Source organism: Symphalangus syndactylus, chromosome 14 (assembly GCF_028878055.3).
Source record: "Symphalangus syndactylus isolate Jambi chromosome 14, NHGRI_mSymSyn1-v2.1_pri, whole genome shotgun sequence".
NCBI classification, from domain to species: domain Eukaryota; kingdom Metazoa; phylum Chordata; class Mammalia; order Primates; family Hylobatidae; genus Symphalangus; species Symphalangus syndactylus.
This window is the reverse complement of record NC_072436.2, coordinates 117470738-117486276: the sequence shown is the minus strand read 5'-3', so window position 1 is coordinate 117486276 and position 15539 is coordinate 117470738. Positions and strand designations below refer to the sequence as shown.

At 55.7% G+C, this 15539-nt stretch overlaps 1 protein-coding gene across 14 annotated transcripts in view; it reads right to left on the bottom strand.

Moving 5' to 3' along the window:
- The window catches only part of UNKL (unk like zinc finger), a 47409-nt gene that overhangs the window by 31423 nt on the left and 447 nt on the right, over positions 1-15539 (bottom strand). For 11 of the 14 annotated variants that reach the window (XR_010115831.1, XR_008650953.2, XR_010115833.1 and 8 more), the window contains exons 2-5: positions 15094-15303; positions 5549-5725; positions 4118-4251; positions 1871-2006 (exon numbers count right to left, since the gene is read on the bottom strand). Coding sequence is in view for 10 of the 14 variants with exons in the window: in XM_063618451.1 (XP_063474521.1) it covers positions 1871-2006; positions 4118-4251; positions 5549-5725; positions 15094-15303 (657 nt within the window). In the remaining 4 variants the exon portion in view is untranslated. Of the gene's footprint in view, positions 1-13; positions 1449-1870; positions 2007-4117; positions 4252-5548; positions 5726-15093; positions 15304-15539 lie in introns of those variants that run through there. The other 3 variants (XM_055243143.2, XM_063618456.1, XM_063618453.1) reach the window with 3 other exon arrangements.

Sequence of the window (15539 nt, the reverse complement as noted above, 5' to 3'; positions counted from 1 at the left end):
CGTGGACCTGGGGATGAGGAGGTGTCAGGGGGACACAGGAGGACATGGTTCCTCATGTGCCCAGGGGTGTCTGTCTCCCACCAGGAGGGGCCTCGGGGATGGGGCCCTGGAGTGACAGGCAACCCAGCTCTGCGCTCACGGACATGCAGGCCCCGCCAGTGCCAGGATGGGGTCAGGAGCCCCGGGGCTGTTCTTTACAGAATTTTTTCTTTTTTTTCTTTTTTTTTTTTTTGAGACGGAGTCTTGCTCTGTCACCCAGGCTGGAGTGCAGTGGCGCAGTCTCGGCTCACTGCAAGCTCCGCCTCCCGGGTTCACACCATTCTCCTGCCTCAGCCTCTCCGAGTAGCTGGGACTACAGGTGCCCGCCACCACGCCCGGCTTATTTTTTTTGTATTTTTAGTAGAGACGGGGTTTCACCGTGGTCTCGATCTCCTGACCTCGTGATCCACCCGCCTCGGCCTCCCAAAGTGCTGGGATTACAAGCGTGAGCCACCGCGCCCGGCCTCTTTACAGAATTTAACTTGAGTCTGAGTCAGAGCCACCCTCACGGACGTGGAGAACGCAGGGCAGATGCAGCCGAACCTCCTGGGGGCAGTGAGGCCGGGCGCGCGGACAGCACGGGGCTGTCTCGCCGACTTTCTATAAAATGGAAGCAAGAGTTTTGATCCCACAATTTAAAACTCCGCACCAATTTCAAATTACCTATGTTCCTACTGCAGTGAGCTGAGACTGCACCACCACACTCCAGCCTGGGCGACAGAGTGAGACTCTGTCTCATAAAAAAACAAAATCCTCTGCTCTTCGTGGAATCTCTAGTGGCTTTATTGTAACTGACTTGGATTTATGGGAAACATTAAGTGCCTGTTGAAGAAAATAATTTTTCTTTTCTTTCCATGACGGGCAATGACAAAATCTTAGACACTAACTTGTGGTTTGTTCTACAGCCGTTCAGGTCCCTTACTCGGAAGCTGCTGAGAGGGAGACTGAACGTGGCAAAACAACAAGGACGGGGGCGTCCTTCCCATGGGAAGCACAGGTGCTCTCCGGGGCATGCGAGGCAGCACCAGGTCATTCAAAAGAGGCGAGGGTGGCTCTCTGCTCAAAGGAAGAGCTGGACACAGACAGGGCCTCAGGGAGGCCGAGGCCAAGGCCACGGCCCAGGCATCCAGACACCCTGTGGGGTCTGCACCCCACACCCCCCTTGTCAGGTGCAAACTGCAGACGGGAGGCAAGCCAGGCCAGGCACAACTAGAAGGCCAGGCTGGAGCAAGGAGGAGAAAGGGGCTTCAGAGGCAAGCAGGCTGTGAGGTGCCAAACCCACAAGCCAGACCCAGGGGACAGTTGGGGCTCAGGCAGTAGGGGAAGGTCCTGTGTGCACCCTGGGCAGGGCGACCCTTGGGTTGTTGGCCCTGGGACTCAGCCTAAGGACCCGGCGTCCCAGCTGCCAGCTGTGAAGAGAAGATTGATCCCAGGTGACGACAGTGCCCGAGGCCCTGGCGGCTTGGGTGAGGAGACAGCACACGGCCCACAGCCTGGAGAGCGTGGCTGCGACCAGGGGCACGGGTGGGGCACACGGGGGTCCCAGCCAGGCTTGGGGTCCCTCCTTCAGTGCTCCGTCCCCTTGCCTGGCAGTAGGGGGACTGCATGGGAGACACTCAGCGTGGGTGGGGAGGCCCGTCCCCAGGACGGACGCGTGGACCTCCATGGTGCCTCCCACAGCCACTGTGCTTGGAGATGCCCTCACCTCCCAGGGATGATGGTGCCACAAGGGCAGCCGTCCCATGAGAACCCCGGGGTGGGCAATGCGGACCACGGGCCGGGAAGGATACCCACCAGCCGGGGTCCTCTGAGCACGGTCCCGCAGGCTCACCTGTACTGGAAGCGCCGGGGGTTACGCCGCCTGTCCCGGCTGTTGTGGTAGTGCGGGCACGCGTAGCCCTGGCGGCACAGGCGCGGCGGCTTCGGGCACTGCTCTGTCTTGTAGCTGCCCAGCACGAAGTTGGCATCTGAAAAATGGGCCACATGGTGCCTGAGCAGCGTGACTGGAGGCAATGCTGGGCACAGGAGACCAAAGGTGGAAGGACCTGGCTGTCCCCCAATGGAAGGAGCTGCAGGAGGACTCGGAGAGCGCAGACAGACACCACGGCACACGCGGATGTCAAAGGACTCGCGCTCTGAGGAAGCCAGGCACGAAGGCCACGTGGTGTGATTCTGTTTATGTGAAAATGCCCAGAACTGGGGAACCCACAGAGACAGAGTGAAGCCGAGACCACCAGGGGTGGGAGGGAGTCCTGCTGTGGGTGTGCGGCTTCCTTGCTGGGGGATAAAAACGTTCTCTAACTAGATAGAGGTGATGGTTGCACAGCTCTGTGAAATGCTAAAATCCAGAGAAACGCACACCCTGAAATGCCGCATGTTGAGCCTCATGCCCGCCACAGCCTCTGGGTGACAGGCACACCTCAGTGTGGGTTCACCATTGCTAACAAGCGTACCTCGCAGCGCAGGAGATGCACGGCAGGGGAGGCTGAGGGGGCAGGGGGTATTTGGGAAATCTATTTTTCTACTCACTTTTGCTGTGAACCGAAAACTGCTCTAAAAAATAAAGCCTATTTTTAGAAGTCATTCACTGGGCCGGATGTGGTGGCTCACACCTGTTATCCCAGCACTTTGGGAGGCCGAGGTAGGCGGATCACAAGGTCAGGAGTTCAAGACCTGCCTGGCCAACACAGTGAAACCCCGTCTCTATTAAAAATAAAAAATTAGCCGGGCATGGTGGTGCCTGCCTGTAATCCCAGCTACTCAGGAGGCTGAGGCAGGAGAATTGCTTGAACCTGGCAGGCGGAGGTTCCAGTGAGCTGAGATCGTGCACCACTGCACTCCAGCCTGGGTGACAGAGCAAGACTCCGTCTCAAAAATAATAATAAAAAAATTGCTGCCAAACGCAACATCCAGAATAGGCAAATTCATAGAGATAGGATGCAGGCCAGTGAGTGCAGGGGCCAGGGAGGGAATGGGGAGGAACTGCTCATAAGCAGGGGGGGTCCTTCTGCAGGAATGGAATGTTCTGGAACTAGAGAGAGGTGGCAGCTGCACAACACTGCAAATGTGCTAAATGCCACTGACCTGTACACTTAAAAATGGTGCATTTTATGTTGTGTGTATTTTACCACATTTTTTTTTTGAGATGGAGTCTCACTCTGTCACCCACGCTAGAGTGCAGTGGCGTGATCTTGGCTCACTGCAACCTTCACCGCCCGAGTTCAAGAGATTCTCCAGGCTCAGCCTCCCAAGTAGCTGGGATTACAGGCGCCTACCACCACAACCGGCTAATTTTTTGTATTTTTAGTAGAGACGTGGTTTCACCATGTTGGCCGGGCTGGCCTCGAACTCCTGACCTCAAGTGATCTGCCCACCTCGGCCTCCCAAATTGCTGAGAGTACAGGCATGAGCCAGTGCTCCCAGCCTTACTACACTTATTTTTTTTTCAAATCAAATTCTCCCCTGCATATAACCTCATCTGTGTGCCGGCCAGGAATGTAGGTCCCCCAGCCCCGAGGGACAGCCCCCTGGTCCATGTGTTTCTGGCCAAGCTCAGGGATTTGAAAGCTGCTGTCTAGAGCACCACCCCAGAGAGGCGCAGGGCTGGGGGCTCTGCTGGGCATCCTGGTGGGTACGTGGTGGGCTGGGGGCTCTGCTGGGCATCCTGGTGGGTGCCTGGTGGGCTGGGGGCTCCGCTGGGCATCCTGGTGGGTGCCTGGTAGGCTGGGGGCTCCGCCAGGCATCCTGGTGGGTGCCTGGTGGGTGCCCCAGCTCTGGGAGAGGACACCCATGAGTTCCAGTGGGAGTTGTGCTACCTCCTCGGCCACTTGGTCAACGGCTGGCCCCACTGAGATGCCAGTCGCTGCAGAGATTCACAGCAGGTGCGGGGAAGGCGCCTGGGCCCAAACCCCACTCAGCACCCACCCCCTGTTGGGGAGGGCTTGGTATTGGACTCCATAAGCCTCGGTTTCCCCTGATCACCTTGCACGTAAACCGAAAGGCACGGGGAACCAAGTGGCCCGCGCTGTTCTGGCGCCGTGCCCGCCCCCACCCGCCCTCAGCTGCGGCGTGGAGTTACCTTGCCACCGGGGGTCCTCGCTCAGGATCTTCTCAATCATGGCCTGGCTGGCCAAGACCCCAGGCTGCAGATCCGGGACCCCTTCCCCGCCGCCCAGCTGGCCGTTCTGCAAGGCTTCCTGGGCCTGCAGCTCCCTGCAAGCCGAGGACACGGTGGTCACGGCTCTGCGTCCGGAGCCTCCAAAGCTGAAGCGAGGTCACTGGAGGGCACGCTCCCCTCCCACCACTGCACAGAGAGGCTGCTGCTGAAGGGTTCAGGATGGAGTCTCTGTGTGTGGCGCTCCCCTGTCCTGGCCCACAGTCCTCATCCAAATCCCAACCATTTCATTTTGTTTGCTTTGTTTTGTTTGAAACAGGGTCTGGCTCTGTCCCCCAGGCGGGAGTGCAGTGACGCAGTCACAGCTCATTGCAGTCTCCATCTCCCGGGCTCAAGCGATCCATCCACCATGGCCTCCCAGAGCACTGGGATTACATGTATGAGCCACTACACTTAGCCCGACCCAAGTAACAGCGGAGTTTTCTTTGGGAAGGATTCGCTTTTCTGCAGCCCCAGACTGTGCTGAGTTCGTTCTCCTGGAAAGCAGTGCCTCACAGCCTCAACCCCAATGAGCTGCCCTCCGGACCCAGAAGAGAAACACACAGTGAGAAGAGGTGAGGGATTGTTTCATTAGAAATAACATCCGGAGACTGGGCGTGGTGGCTCACGCCTGTAATCCCAGAATTTTGGGAGGCCGAGGCAGGCGGATCATGAGGTCAGGAGATGGAGACCATCCTGGCTAAAACAGTGAAACCCCGTCTGTACTAAAAATACGAAAAAATAACCCGGGCATGGTGGTGTGCACCTGTAGTCCCAGCTACTTGAGAGGCTGAGGCAGGAGAACAGCGTGAACCCGGGAGGTAGAGGTTGCAGTGAGCTGAGATCATGCCACTGCACTCCGGCCTGGGTGACAGAGCGAGATTCCGTCTCAAAAAACAAAAAAAGAAAAGAAAAGAAAGAAATAACATCCAGAGGCCATGCGCAGTGGCTCACACCTGTAATCCCAGCACTTTGGGAGGCCAAGGTGGGTGGATCACAAGGTAAGCAGATTGAGACCATCCTGACTGACATGGTGAAACCCCATCTCTACTAAACATACCAAAAAAAAAAAAAATAGCTGGGCGTGGTGGTGGTCGCCTGTAGTCCCACCTACTCGGGAGGCGGAGGCAGGAGAATGGTGTGAACCCAGGAGCCAGGGCTCGCAGTGAGCTGAGATCACGCCACTGCACTCCAACCTGGGCGACAGAGCAATAATCTGTCTCAAAAAAAAAAAAAAAAGGACTAACGTCCAGACTCAGAAAGAAATTCTGGAAGAGAGAGATTTGGGCCAGCAGAGCCCACAGCAGCAGGCAGGTGAGCCACTGGCCGAGTGCCCACTCATGGATGCCCACTCACCTGACATCACACACGGGCGGCCGCAGGTCCAGGGGGCCGTGCGCGAAGGCACAGTGCAGCCCGTTCTTCACGCAGTGGCCACGTGCATCTGTCTCATGGATGCAGGTTCCTGTCTTGTAGTAACGCAGGTGGTACTTGCGTTCTGTGTCCCCCGTCGTCCGGTGCAGGTAGGGACACCTGGGGAGCAGAGAGGCACGCAATGCCTGGTTCTCATGGACCCAGAGGCAGCCCTAAGCTCCCTGGGTCCACGCCCTCTCAGCACGTGGCAAGCAGTGAATTCCCTTCCCTTCTTCCAGATTCCTGTTCTGATCAGAAGGACGGACACACTGGACGCAGCACCTGTCCCCAAATGTGGAACCGCCCAGGTACACAGACCACCACAAACCCCTAGTCAACCCGTCAAACACAGTAAGAAACACAGACCACCGCAAACCCCCAGTCAGCCAAACACAGCAGGAAACAAAACGCTGAATTTCCACAAAGCTTATCCTTCCTAATGTTCCAAATAAACTTTTAAACCTGTGTGGGAATGAGAGTTCACGCCCTGCACACAGGCTGTATCACCTTCCTGACCAGTCACGGTCACAAAGTGGGGGCCCCTCCTGCCCAGCGTCCTGCTGCTTTCAGGGACCCCAGGAGGGAGGCAGCGGACAGAATAAGCACAGGGCGGTGCGGCTTGGGGGACACGAAGGGGATGGGCAGAAGACGAGGCAGATGGGGCGGTGGGGAGCACAGGTGAGGTAGCATCACCATCCCATGGGCCACCTGCAGGCCCAGACCAGCTCCTGGGGAGTCACAGGCAGCTCCTGGGGAGTCACAGGCAGCTCCTGGGGAGTCACAGGCGACTCCTGAAGCAGGATGGGGCGCAGTGGGGAGGGGAAGCAGCTGCCAAGCCTCAAGTCATAGGCAGGCAGCAGCGATGGAGACAAGGAGACAACACAAACCACTCCAGCACTCCTGGGCACCTCCAGGTGGGTCACTCCAGAAGGAAGCAAGGGGACGCACAGAGGACCCTGAGTCATCAATGGTGTCGAGCCCCGGCTGGTCACGGAATCACCCTGAGTGGCCTGAGGGCCAAGGCATAGGATGACAGGGGCCGTCACTGCAGGTCCCCAAATGTAAGGACTGAAACCTTCACCTCCAGCTCCGTGAGGGCCCCGCCCACCTCGCTGTGCACAGGGCTGCAACCTGGGCACCAGGAGCTCCAGCAGGGATGGCTGGGGACCAAGAGCGATTCAGCAACACACAACGGGGGGAACGTGGGCTTCCGTCCGCACGACGGGGCGAACGCGGGCTTCCAGCCACACAGTGGGGTATTTTTCAGCCTTAGAAGGAAGGACTGGCACACTGGCTGACATCTGTCATCCCATCACTTTGGGGGTCAGAGACAGGAGGATTGCTTGAGGCTAGGGGTTCGAGACTAGCCTGGGCAACATGGTGAGTCCCCATCTCTACAACAAATTTAAAAATTAGCCCAGCATGGTGGTGGACACCTGTGGTCCCAGCTACTTGGGAGGCTTAAGATACTTGGGAGGCTTAGGAGGGAGGATCGCTTAAAGCCCAAAAGGCCGAGGCTGCAGTGAGTCGTGATCGTGCCACCACACTTCAGCATGGGCAACAGAGCAAGACCCTGTCTCAAAAAAAAAAAAAAGAAAAGGAGGCGACGAAGGAAGGGAGGGAGAGGAAAGAAAGACAGGGAGGGTGGGAGGGAGAAAGGAAGGCAGGCAGCCAGCCAGCCGGGTACAGTGGCTCACGCCTGTAATCCCAGCACTTTGGAAGGCTGAGGCGGGTGGATCACGAGGTCAGGAGATCAAGACCAGCCTAGCTGGTCTACTAAAAATACAAAATTTAGCCGGGAATGATAGCAGGCGCCTATAATCCCAGCTACTCGGGAGGCTGAGGCAGAGAATTACTTGAATCCCGGAGGCGAGGGTTGCAGTGAGCCGAGATCGCACCACTGTACTCCAGCCTGGGTGACAAGAGCAAAACGCCATCTCAAAAAGAAAAAAAAAGAAACTGGAAAAAGTTTTAGGAAAATGCCTTACTCTTACGGACATCTAGGAGGTGAGAGGGAATACCTAAGAGAAAGCACAGACCCATTGCTCACGGATGCCCAAGGAGGGGACAAACAAGCCCCCAAGGGTGGGGTGACAAACATGGTTCTCAAGCTCATCCGAGACAATCAGTGAGCACAGCCACGTGATTACACCCTGTGCATGGGCACCGCTCTGCCTCATGCTTCCAATGCCCTGGACCCACCGAGACCAGAGGATAGGAGGCGGCCAGATCCCAGAGTGCAAGAAGCTGCCCTTCCCTCAGGCAGCTCTCACCTGAACCCAAGGAGGGTCCACCAGACCCCCTTAACACATTCTCGAGACTGCGAGCCACGTGCATCAAACTCACCTGGGAGGCCCGTGGCCCATGCAGACCCCCCAGCTGGCGTGGATGAGGCCCGTGGATCTGCACTGCTGGCTAGTTCCCAGGGAACGTGCGAGAACCACCAGGCTAGGAGACAGGCAGTGTACACGACTCCCTTCTAGCTTAAGGATGCAGGCATAGGTGGGGGGCCCAGAGCACAGCACAGAAACAGCTGGGGGGAATGGGAGGAACAGGCGTACCCCCATGCTGGGCTATATTGTTAATTTTTTGTTTGTTTGTTTTTTTGAGACAGAGTCTCACTGTTGCCCAGGCTGAAGTGCAATGGCACAATCTGGGCTCACTGCAACCTCCACCTCCTGGGTTTAAGCGATTCTCCTGTCTCAGCCTCCCGAGTAGCTGGGATTACAGGCACCTGCCACCACGCCTGGCTAATTTTTGTATATTTAGTAGAGACAGGGTTCCACCATGTTGACAAGGCTGGTCTTGAACTCCTGACCTCAGGTGATCCGCCCGCCTTGACATCCCACAGTGCTGGGATTACAGGCGTGAGCCACCGCGCCCGGCCTAATTTTTTGTAGAGACAGAATCTTGCTGTTTCCTAGGCTGGTCCCAAACTCCTGGGCTCAAGCGATCTGTCTGCCTAGGCCTCCTAAAGTACTGGGACTGCAGATATGAGCCACTGTGCCCAGATGCCTCTGAGTTTTAAAGACTGCTCTCACGTCCCAGGCCGGCCCCGGGCTTTCCTCTCGGTCCCAAAGCCCAAGCTGATCATGAGATCAGTTTAAACAGCAAATCCTACACACCCTGAAGTGAGTGGAACTTTCACCTACGCCCTAGGTCCTAAGGCGTTCAACATTTTAAAATTAAATATTGCAAGACAACGTTTTAATAAAAAGATCAGACTCCTGGCCGGGCGCAGTGGCTCACGCCTGTCATTCCAGCACTTTGGGAGGCTGAGGCAGATGGACCACCTGAGGTCAGGAGTTAGAGATCAGCCTGGCCAACACGGTGAAACCCTATCTCTAGTAAAAATACACACATACACAAAAATTAGCTGGGCATGGTGGCGCACGCCTGTAATCCCAGCTACTCGGGAGGCTGAGGCAGGAGAATCACTTGAACCCGGGAGGTGGATGCTGCAGTGAGCCGAGATCATGTCACTGCACTCCAGCCTGGGTGACAGAGGGAGACTCCGTCTCAAAAAGAAAAAAAAAGACCAGACTCCAGACCTGCCAGATACAAGCAGCAACAGTTACTCTTAGATATGGATACTCGGAAAAGTTTCTCCTCCCACCAGTTACTCACAGAATGCACAGTGGAGACCCAGCTAGGCACACCCCAGACCCATCCAGACAGGAGTTCTGCACCTGCCGGAGGACAGAGGCCTGGAGAGGCCCCACAGGGCAAGTGGGAAGTGTCAGGTCTGTCAGGTGACACCGCCAAACAGAGCTCTGGAAAGAAGACAGAGGCCGGGCGCAGTGGCTCATTCCTGTAATCCCAGCACTTTGGGAGGAGAGGTGGGTGGATTACTTGAGCCCAGGAGCTCGAAACCAGCAAGACCCCATCCCTACAAAAAATACAAAAATTCAGCTGGGCATGGTGGTGTGCGCCTATGGTCCCAGCTACTCTGGAGGCTGAGGTGGGAGGATCACTTGAGCTCAGGAGGCGGAGGTTGCAGTGAGCCAAGACCATGCCACTGCACTCCAGCCTGGGCGACAGAGTGAGGCCCCGTCAAAAAAAAAAAAAAAAAGAAGGACAAGGCCGTGTGTCAACCTGGAAAAGCTGCACCACAGGAACGGGGCGAGCCCGTTTTTTCTGAGAACAAGAGACCCAGGGTGGCTGCAGGGTCACAGAGCAGGAGCGCTCTTCTGGACAGGGGCGGGCTGGCAGATGGCCACTGCTTCTGTGGCTACACAGCTGCAGGCCACGTGGATTTTTTTTTTTCCCAATGAAAATGGGCCTAGAGGCTGGGCATGGTGCCTCACGCCTGTAATCCCAGGACTCTAGGAAGCCGAGGCAGGTGGATCGCTTAGGTACTCCGGAGGCTGAGGTAGGAGGATCAGCTGAGCCCAGAAGGCAGAAGTTGCAGTGAGCCAAGATCGAGCCACGGCACTCCAGCCTGGGAGACAGAGCCAGACCCTGGCTCAAAAGAAAAAAAAAAAAAAAGATGGACCCTGGAGAGGCCCGGGGTCCCGCGGGGCGCCTTTTCTATTTCTTTACCACAATCTGTTTAAAGAGAAAAGCAAGCGCCCTGCCCCTCAGTGACAAGCCCGCAGCCTCAAAGCCACGCCCACATGGGAGCTGCCCCGCCCCCACGTCCAGGACAGTTCCCACGGGGGCGGGGCTTCACACGTGACCCGGGACAGCCAATCGCGGGCGCGCAGCGGAGAGGCGTGTCCCGCAGAACAAAAGGCCTTCCCCGAGCGGGGCGGGTAGGGGCCGGGATCCCGCTGATGCCCACAGGACCGGCACGGCGTGGCGTGCAACAAGGGGCGGCCACCCACCTAGGAAAAGGTGCACAGTGGGGGCACCCACAGGGGCAGGCACCGGAGGGGGTGCCCACAGAAGATAAGGGAGGACGCCGAGAAGTGACCTGGGGGGCCATGGCATGAGGAAGAGAGAAGAGAGAACAGCAGAGGCTGGAGGAGGTCACCCTCCACACAGGGAGGGGTGACGGCAGAGGCGCCCGCAGGAGCTGGTGCCGGTGGGGCTGCCCCCAGGAGGGGCTGACAGAGGCAGCAACTGAGCAGGCAGGGGTGAAGCGAGGTGCCAGCCTGCCCTGGAAAGGAGATGCCAGCAGCGGGGGGGCCCTCCTGGGGTCCCAGTCCTGCTCTGCCCCACAGCTCAGCCCCAGAGCCTCCAGCCACAACCAAGAGCAAAGCCTGATACGAGCTAAGGGTCTCTGCTCTCTGATACACATTCACGTGTAAAATAACAGATTATAGTATCAACACCCAAATAGAATTTTTTTTTTTTTTTTGAGACGGAGTCCTGCTCTGTCGCCCAGGCTGGAGTGCAGTGGTGCGATCTCGGCTCACTGCAACCTCCGCCTCCCAGGTTCACGCCATTCTCCTGCCTCAGCCTCCCGAGTAGGTGGGACTACAGGCGCCCGCCACCACGCCCAGCTAATTTTTTTGTATTTTTAGTAGAGACAGGGTTTCACCATGTAGGATGGTCTCGATCTCCCAAAGTGCTGGGATTACAGGCGTGAGCCACCGCGCCCAGCCAAAATAGAAACTTCAAAAACCAATGAACTAAAGAAAAGGAAGGCCCTGTCCTTATTCTGAACGTTCATCTATTTACAAATTCCGAGGCAACCCTTAATGAGAACCATAACGGGAACTTCAATAAGACAAACTGACTATTCCCTTTGTTCAGCGATGAGAAAGTCCCACTCTCGTCGAATGAAGGGTAATTACTGAGGAGAGAGTCCCAGGGGAGGCAGCCTGTCAGATGCTTCCTAAAGGGCTGGCCGAAGCAAGTCATTCACACGCTACAAACAAAATCTTAAATAAAATAAGGAAATTTCCTTATTATGTGTGCATATACCCAGGATGCATCCAAAACAAAACGCCAAAAAGGCATCTCAGCCTCACTTACCACCCTCAATTATAAACTGTAAGCCATTCAGACAGCAGGCTAATATTTTTGTAGTGATGTTATGGAACTGCTACTTGAGCACAGCTTGAAGTGACCACCTAGAGGCAGGCGCCTACCGCAGCACTGTCCGTCCCTGTAAGAACTGGATACCACCCTGTGCCTAGCAGTGAGGTTGAGTCCACACCAGGACACCCAGACTCCGGAACAAAAACAGTTAGGAGGCCGGGCACGGTGGCTCATGCCTGTAATCCCAGCACTTGTGGAGACCGAGGCTAGCGGATCACCTGAGGTCAGGAGTTCAAGACCAGCGTGGCCAACATGGTGAAACCCATCTCCACTAAAAATACAAAAATTAGCCAGGCATGGTGGCACATGCCTGTAATCCCAGCTACTCAGGACGCTGAGGCAGAATAATTGCTTGAACCCAGGAGGCAGAGGATACATGAGCCCAGATCGCACCACTGCACTCCAGTCTGGGAGATAAAGCGAGAGCGAGACTCCATCTCCAAAAAAAGAAACAGTTATGAAAAGATGCTTTCTCGCTGGGTGCAGGGCTGCACACCGGTAATCCCAGCACTTTGGGAGGCTAAGGTGGGAGGACTGCTTAAGCCCAGGAGGTCGAGGCTACAGTGGGCTGTGATGGCACCACTGCACTCCAGCCTGGGTGACACAGCAAGACCCTGTCTCAGAAAAAAAAAAAAAAAAAAGAGAAAAAGATGCTTTATCTTTATGCATTAAAAGCATCACCTGGCCAGGCGCGGTGGCCCATGCCTGTAATCCCAGCACTCTGGGAGGCCGAGGCGGGTGGATCACCTGAGGTCAGGAGTTCGAAACCAGCCTGACCAACATGGAGAAACCCCATCTCTACTAAAAATACAAAATTAACCGGGCGTGGTGGCGCATGCCTGTAATTCCAGCTACTTGGGAGGCTGAGGCAGGAGAATCGCTTGAACCCGGCAGGTGGAGATTGTGGTGAGCCGAGATCACGCCACTGCACTCCAGCCTGGACGACAGAGTGCTGCCAATCAGTGCCCCGTATTCAACACCGGAGTGGGGTCAGACAGGCTGCGTGCTCGTCTTCACACTTCCGGGATCCCTACACCAGAGTTAGGCAGCAGTGGCCCTACTTGCAACTCAGGATCCCAGGTCTGGGAACATAAGGGGCTTGACCAAGGGAAATCAGGGGCTGAGCCCAGACATCAACTAGACGAATATCCGCCTTTGAAAGCCCTATTTGCAGAAAACAGTGGCTCAAAAAGCAATTCAATTATGCACTTTCAGAACCGCCTAGAAGTACATCACCATCCTAACCAAAATGGACTGACTACATTATTTCAGATTTAGGCACCAACCTGCCTTAATAACACTATGGCCGGGTGTGGTGGTTTGCACCTATAATCTCTGCACTTTGGAGAGGCCAAGGTGGGAAGATCACTTGAGGGTGGGCAACAGTGAGACTCCATCTCTATAAAAAAATAAAAAATGAGCGGAGGTGTGTGGTGGCTCACACCTGTAATCCTAGCACTCTGGGAGGCTGCGGTGGGAGGATGTCTTCAGTCCAGGAGTTTGAGACTGAGACGCGCCTGGACAACGTAGCAAAACCCCATCTCTACTAAAAATACAAAAAAACATTAGCCAGGCGTGGTGTAGAGAGTCTATAGCTCCAGAGGCTGAAGTGGGAGAATCACCTGAGCCCAGGAGGTAGAGGCTGCAGTGAGCTGAGATTGTACCACTGCACTCCAGCCTGGGCAACCAGAGTGAGACTCAGTCTCAAAAAAAATAATAATAAATAAAATAAATTAGCCAGGAGTGACAGAACACTCCTGTGGTCCCAGCTGCTCAGGAGGCTGAGGCAGGAAGATCATTTGAGCCCTGGAGTTACAAGCTGCAGTGAGCCATGTTCGTGCCCCTGCACTCCAGCCCAGGGGACAGAGCAAGACCCCGTTTCAAAAAACAAAAACAGCCGGGCGCGGTGGCTCATGCCTATAATCCCAGCACTTTGGGAGGCCGAGGCGGGCAGATCACGAGGTCAGAAGTTCAAGACCAGCCTGACCAACATGTAGAAATCCTGTCTCTACTAAAAATACAAAAATCAGCTGGGCGTGGCCGGGCGCTGTGGCTCACGCCTGTAATCCCAGCACTTTGGGAGGCCGAGGCAGGCGGATCACAAGGTCAGGAGATTGAGATCATTCTGGCTAACACGGTGAAACTCCATCTCTATGAAAAATACAAAAAATTAGCCGGGCGTGGTGGCGGGCGCCTGTAGTCCCAGCTACTCGGCAGGCTGAGGCAGGAGAATCGCTTGAACCTGGGAGGCAGAGATTGCAGTGAGCCGAGATCGCGCCACTGCACTCCAGCCTGGGTGACAGAGACTTTGTCTCAAAACAAACACTATTTAACTAATGTGCAATTAAAAACATTTCAGTATTTAAAGTTTCTAGCATCCCTAAAAAAAAAAAAAAATTAAAAATGTATCCCCTGGGCTAAGCACTGTTGAAAAAATAAAGGAAAACACACTTCACACAGGTCTCCGCGCTGAAAGCAGCCTTCAACGGGAAGGTCCCTGGAGAATCAGCTCCTTCCAAAAGATCAGGGGAAGAAGACTTCAAGACCGCAACTGCTGCCGTCTCACCGCTAGGGAGGAATGGACCACCCTCCGCCCTCCACCCTCCGCCAGCAGCCCATAGGAAGCAAGTAGAACCTGATACCACCTCCCGCCAGTCTGTGAATATAAAATCTGACTTGTATTTTCCCTGCTTTCCCATTTTACATACTTCAAAATAAAGACATCTGTTCATAACACTATTAGGAAAGTTGTAAAAAAAAGAAAAAGATAAACCAGAACAAAATCTTGATTTCTTAACTTTAAAAGTGCTACATAGGGGCCAGGCATGATGGCCAGCACTTTGGGAGGCCAAGGAGGGAGAATCACCTGAGGTCAGGAGTTTGAGACCAGCCTCACCAACATGGCGAAACCCCATCTCTATTAAAAATACAAAAAATTAGCCAGGCATGGTGGCGGGTGCCTGTAATCCCAGCTATTCCGGAGGCTGAGGCAGGACACTTGAACCTGGAAGGCAGAGGTTCGAGACCAGCCTAGCCAACAGGGAGAAACTCTGTCTCTACTAAAAATACAAAATTAGCTGGGCGTGGTGGCACACGCCTTTAATCCCAGCTACTCGGGAGGCTGAGGCAGGAGAATCACTTGAACCTGGGAGGTGGAGGCTGCAGTGAGCCGAGATTGTGCCATTGCACTCCAGCCTGGGCAACAAGAGTGAAACTCCGTCTCAAAAAACAAATAAAAAAAAGTGGGAGGTGAAGCAAAAGTGGTTTGAGTCACACAAGGATTACCCCTAAAACACACATAATCCCTCTGGAACTGGCCTGAGAATAGGAAATGCCTCCCCAGAATCCCTGGTCACTAGAAAACTTCAGCGTATAATTACGACTCCCTCTGCAGGGGCCAGGTATGGACACCAAGGTGTCCGCAGAGGGTCCCGGCCGCGTCCCCGGGTGGAGGCCCCCCACCTCCGCCCGGGCAGCGGCGCCCCCTCGCGGCCGCTTACTCGTCGCCGTCGGGGCACACGCCGGTGGCTTCGTTGTACTTGGAGCAGTACACGTCGGGGCTGTAGTTGAAGGTGCCGTCGCGCCTACGGAGGGGCCTGCGGCGCCGCTGGTTGAGGAAGTGCCAGTGGAAGCAGGTGAACGGCCGGTGCTGCGCGCACTTGTGCTGTGAAAACAGGGGGCACTGCTCCGTCCTGAACTCCTTCAGGTACCTACAAACACAGACAGCGCCGCGGCTCGCTTCCGGCAGCACCTCCAGGGACTCGTGGGCGGTGGGACCCACCGGCGTCAGGCGCCCCAACCCCAGGGCCGACCCGCACTCTGATTCCTGGCGGGCCCCAGGCGCTGCGCCCACCCCCATCCCGACTCCAGACGCGACCCTCACCCGACTTCGTAGCCCAGGCGCTGACCCTGGTCCCCAAGCCCAAGCGCCACCCCGGACCCTGGG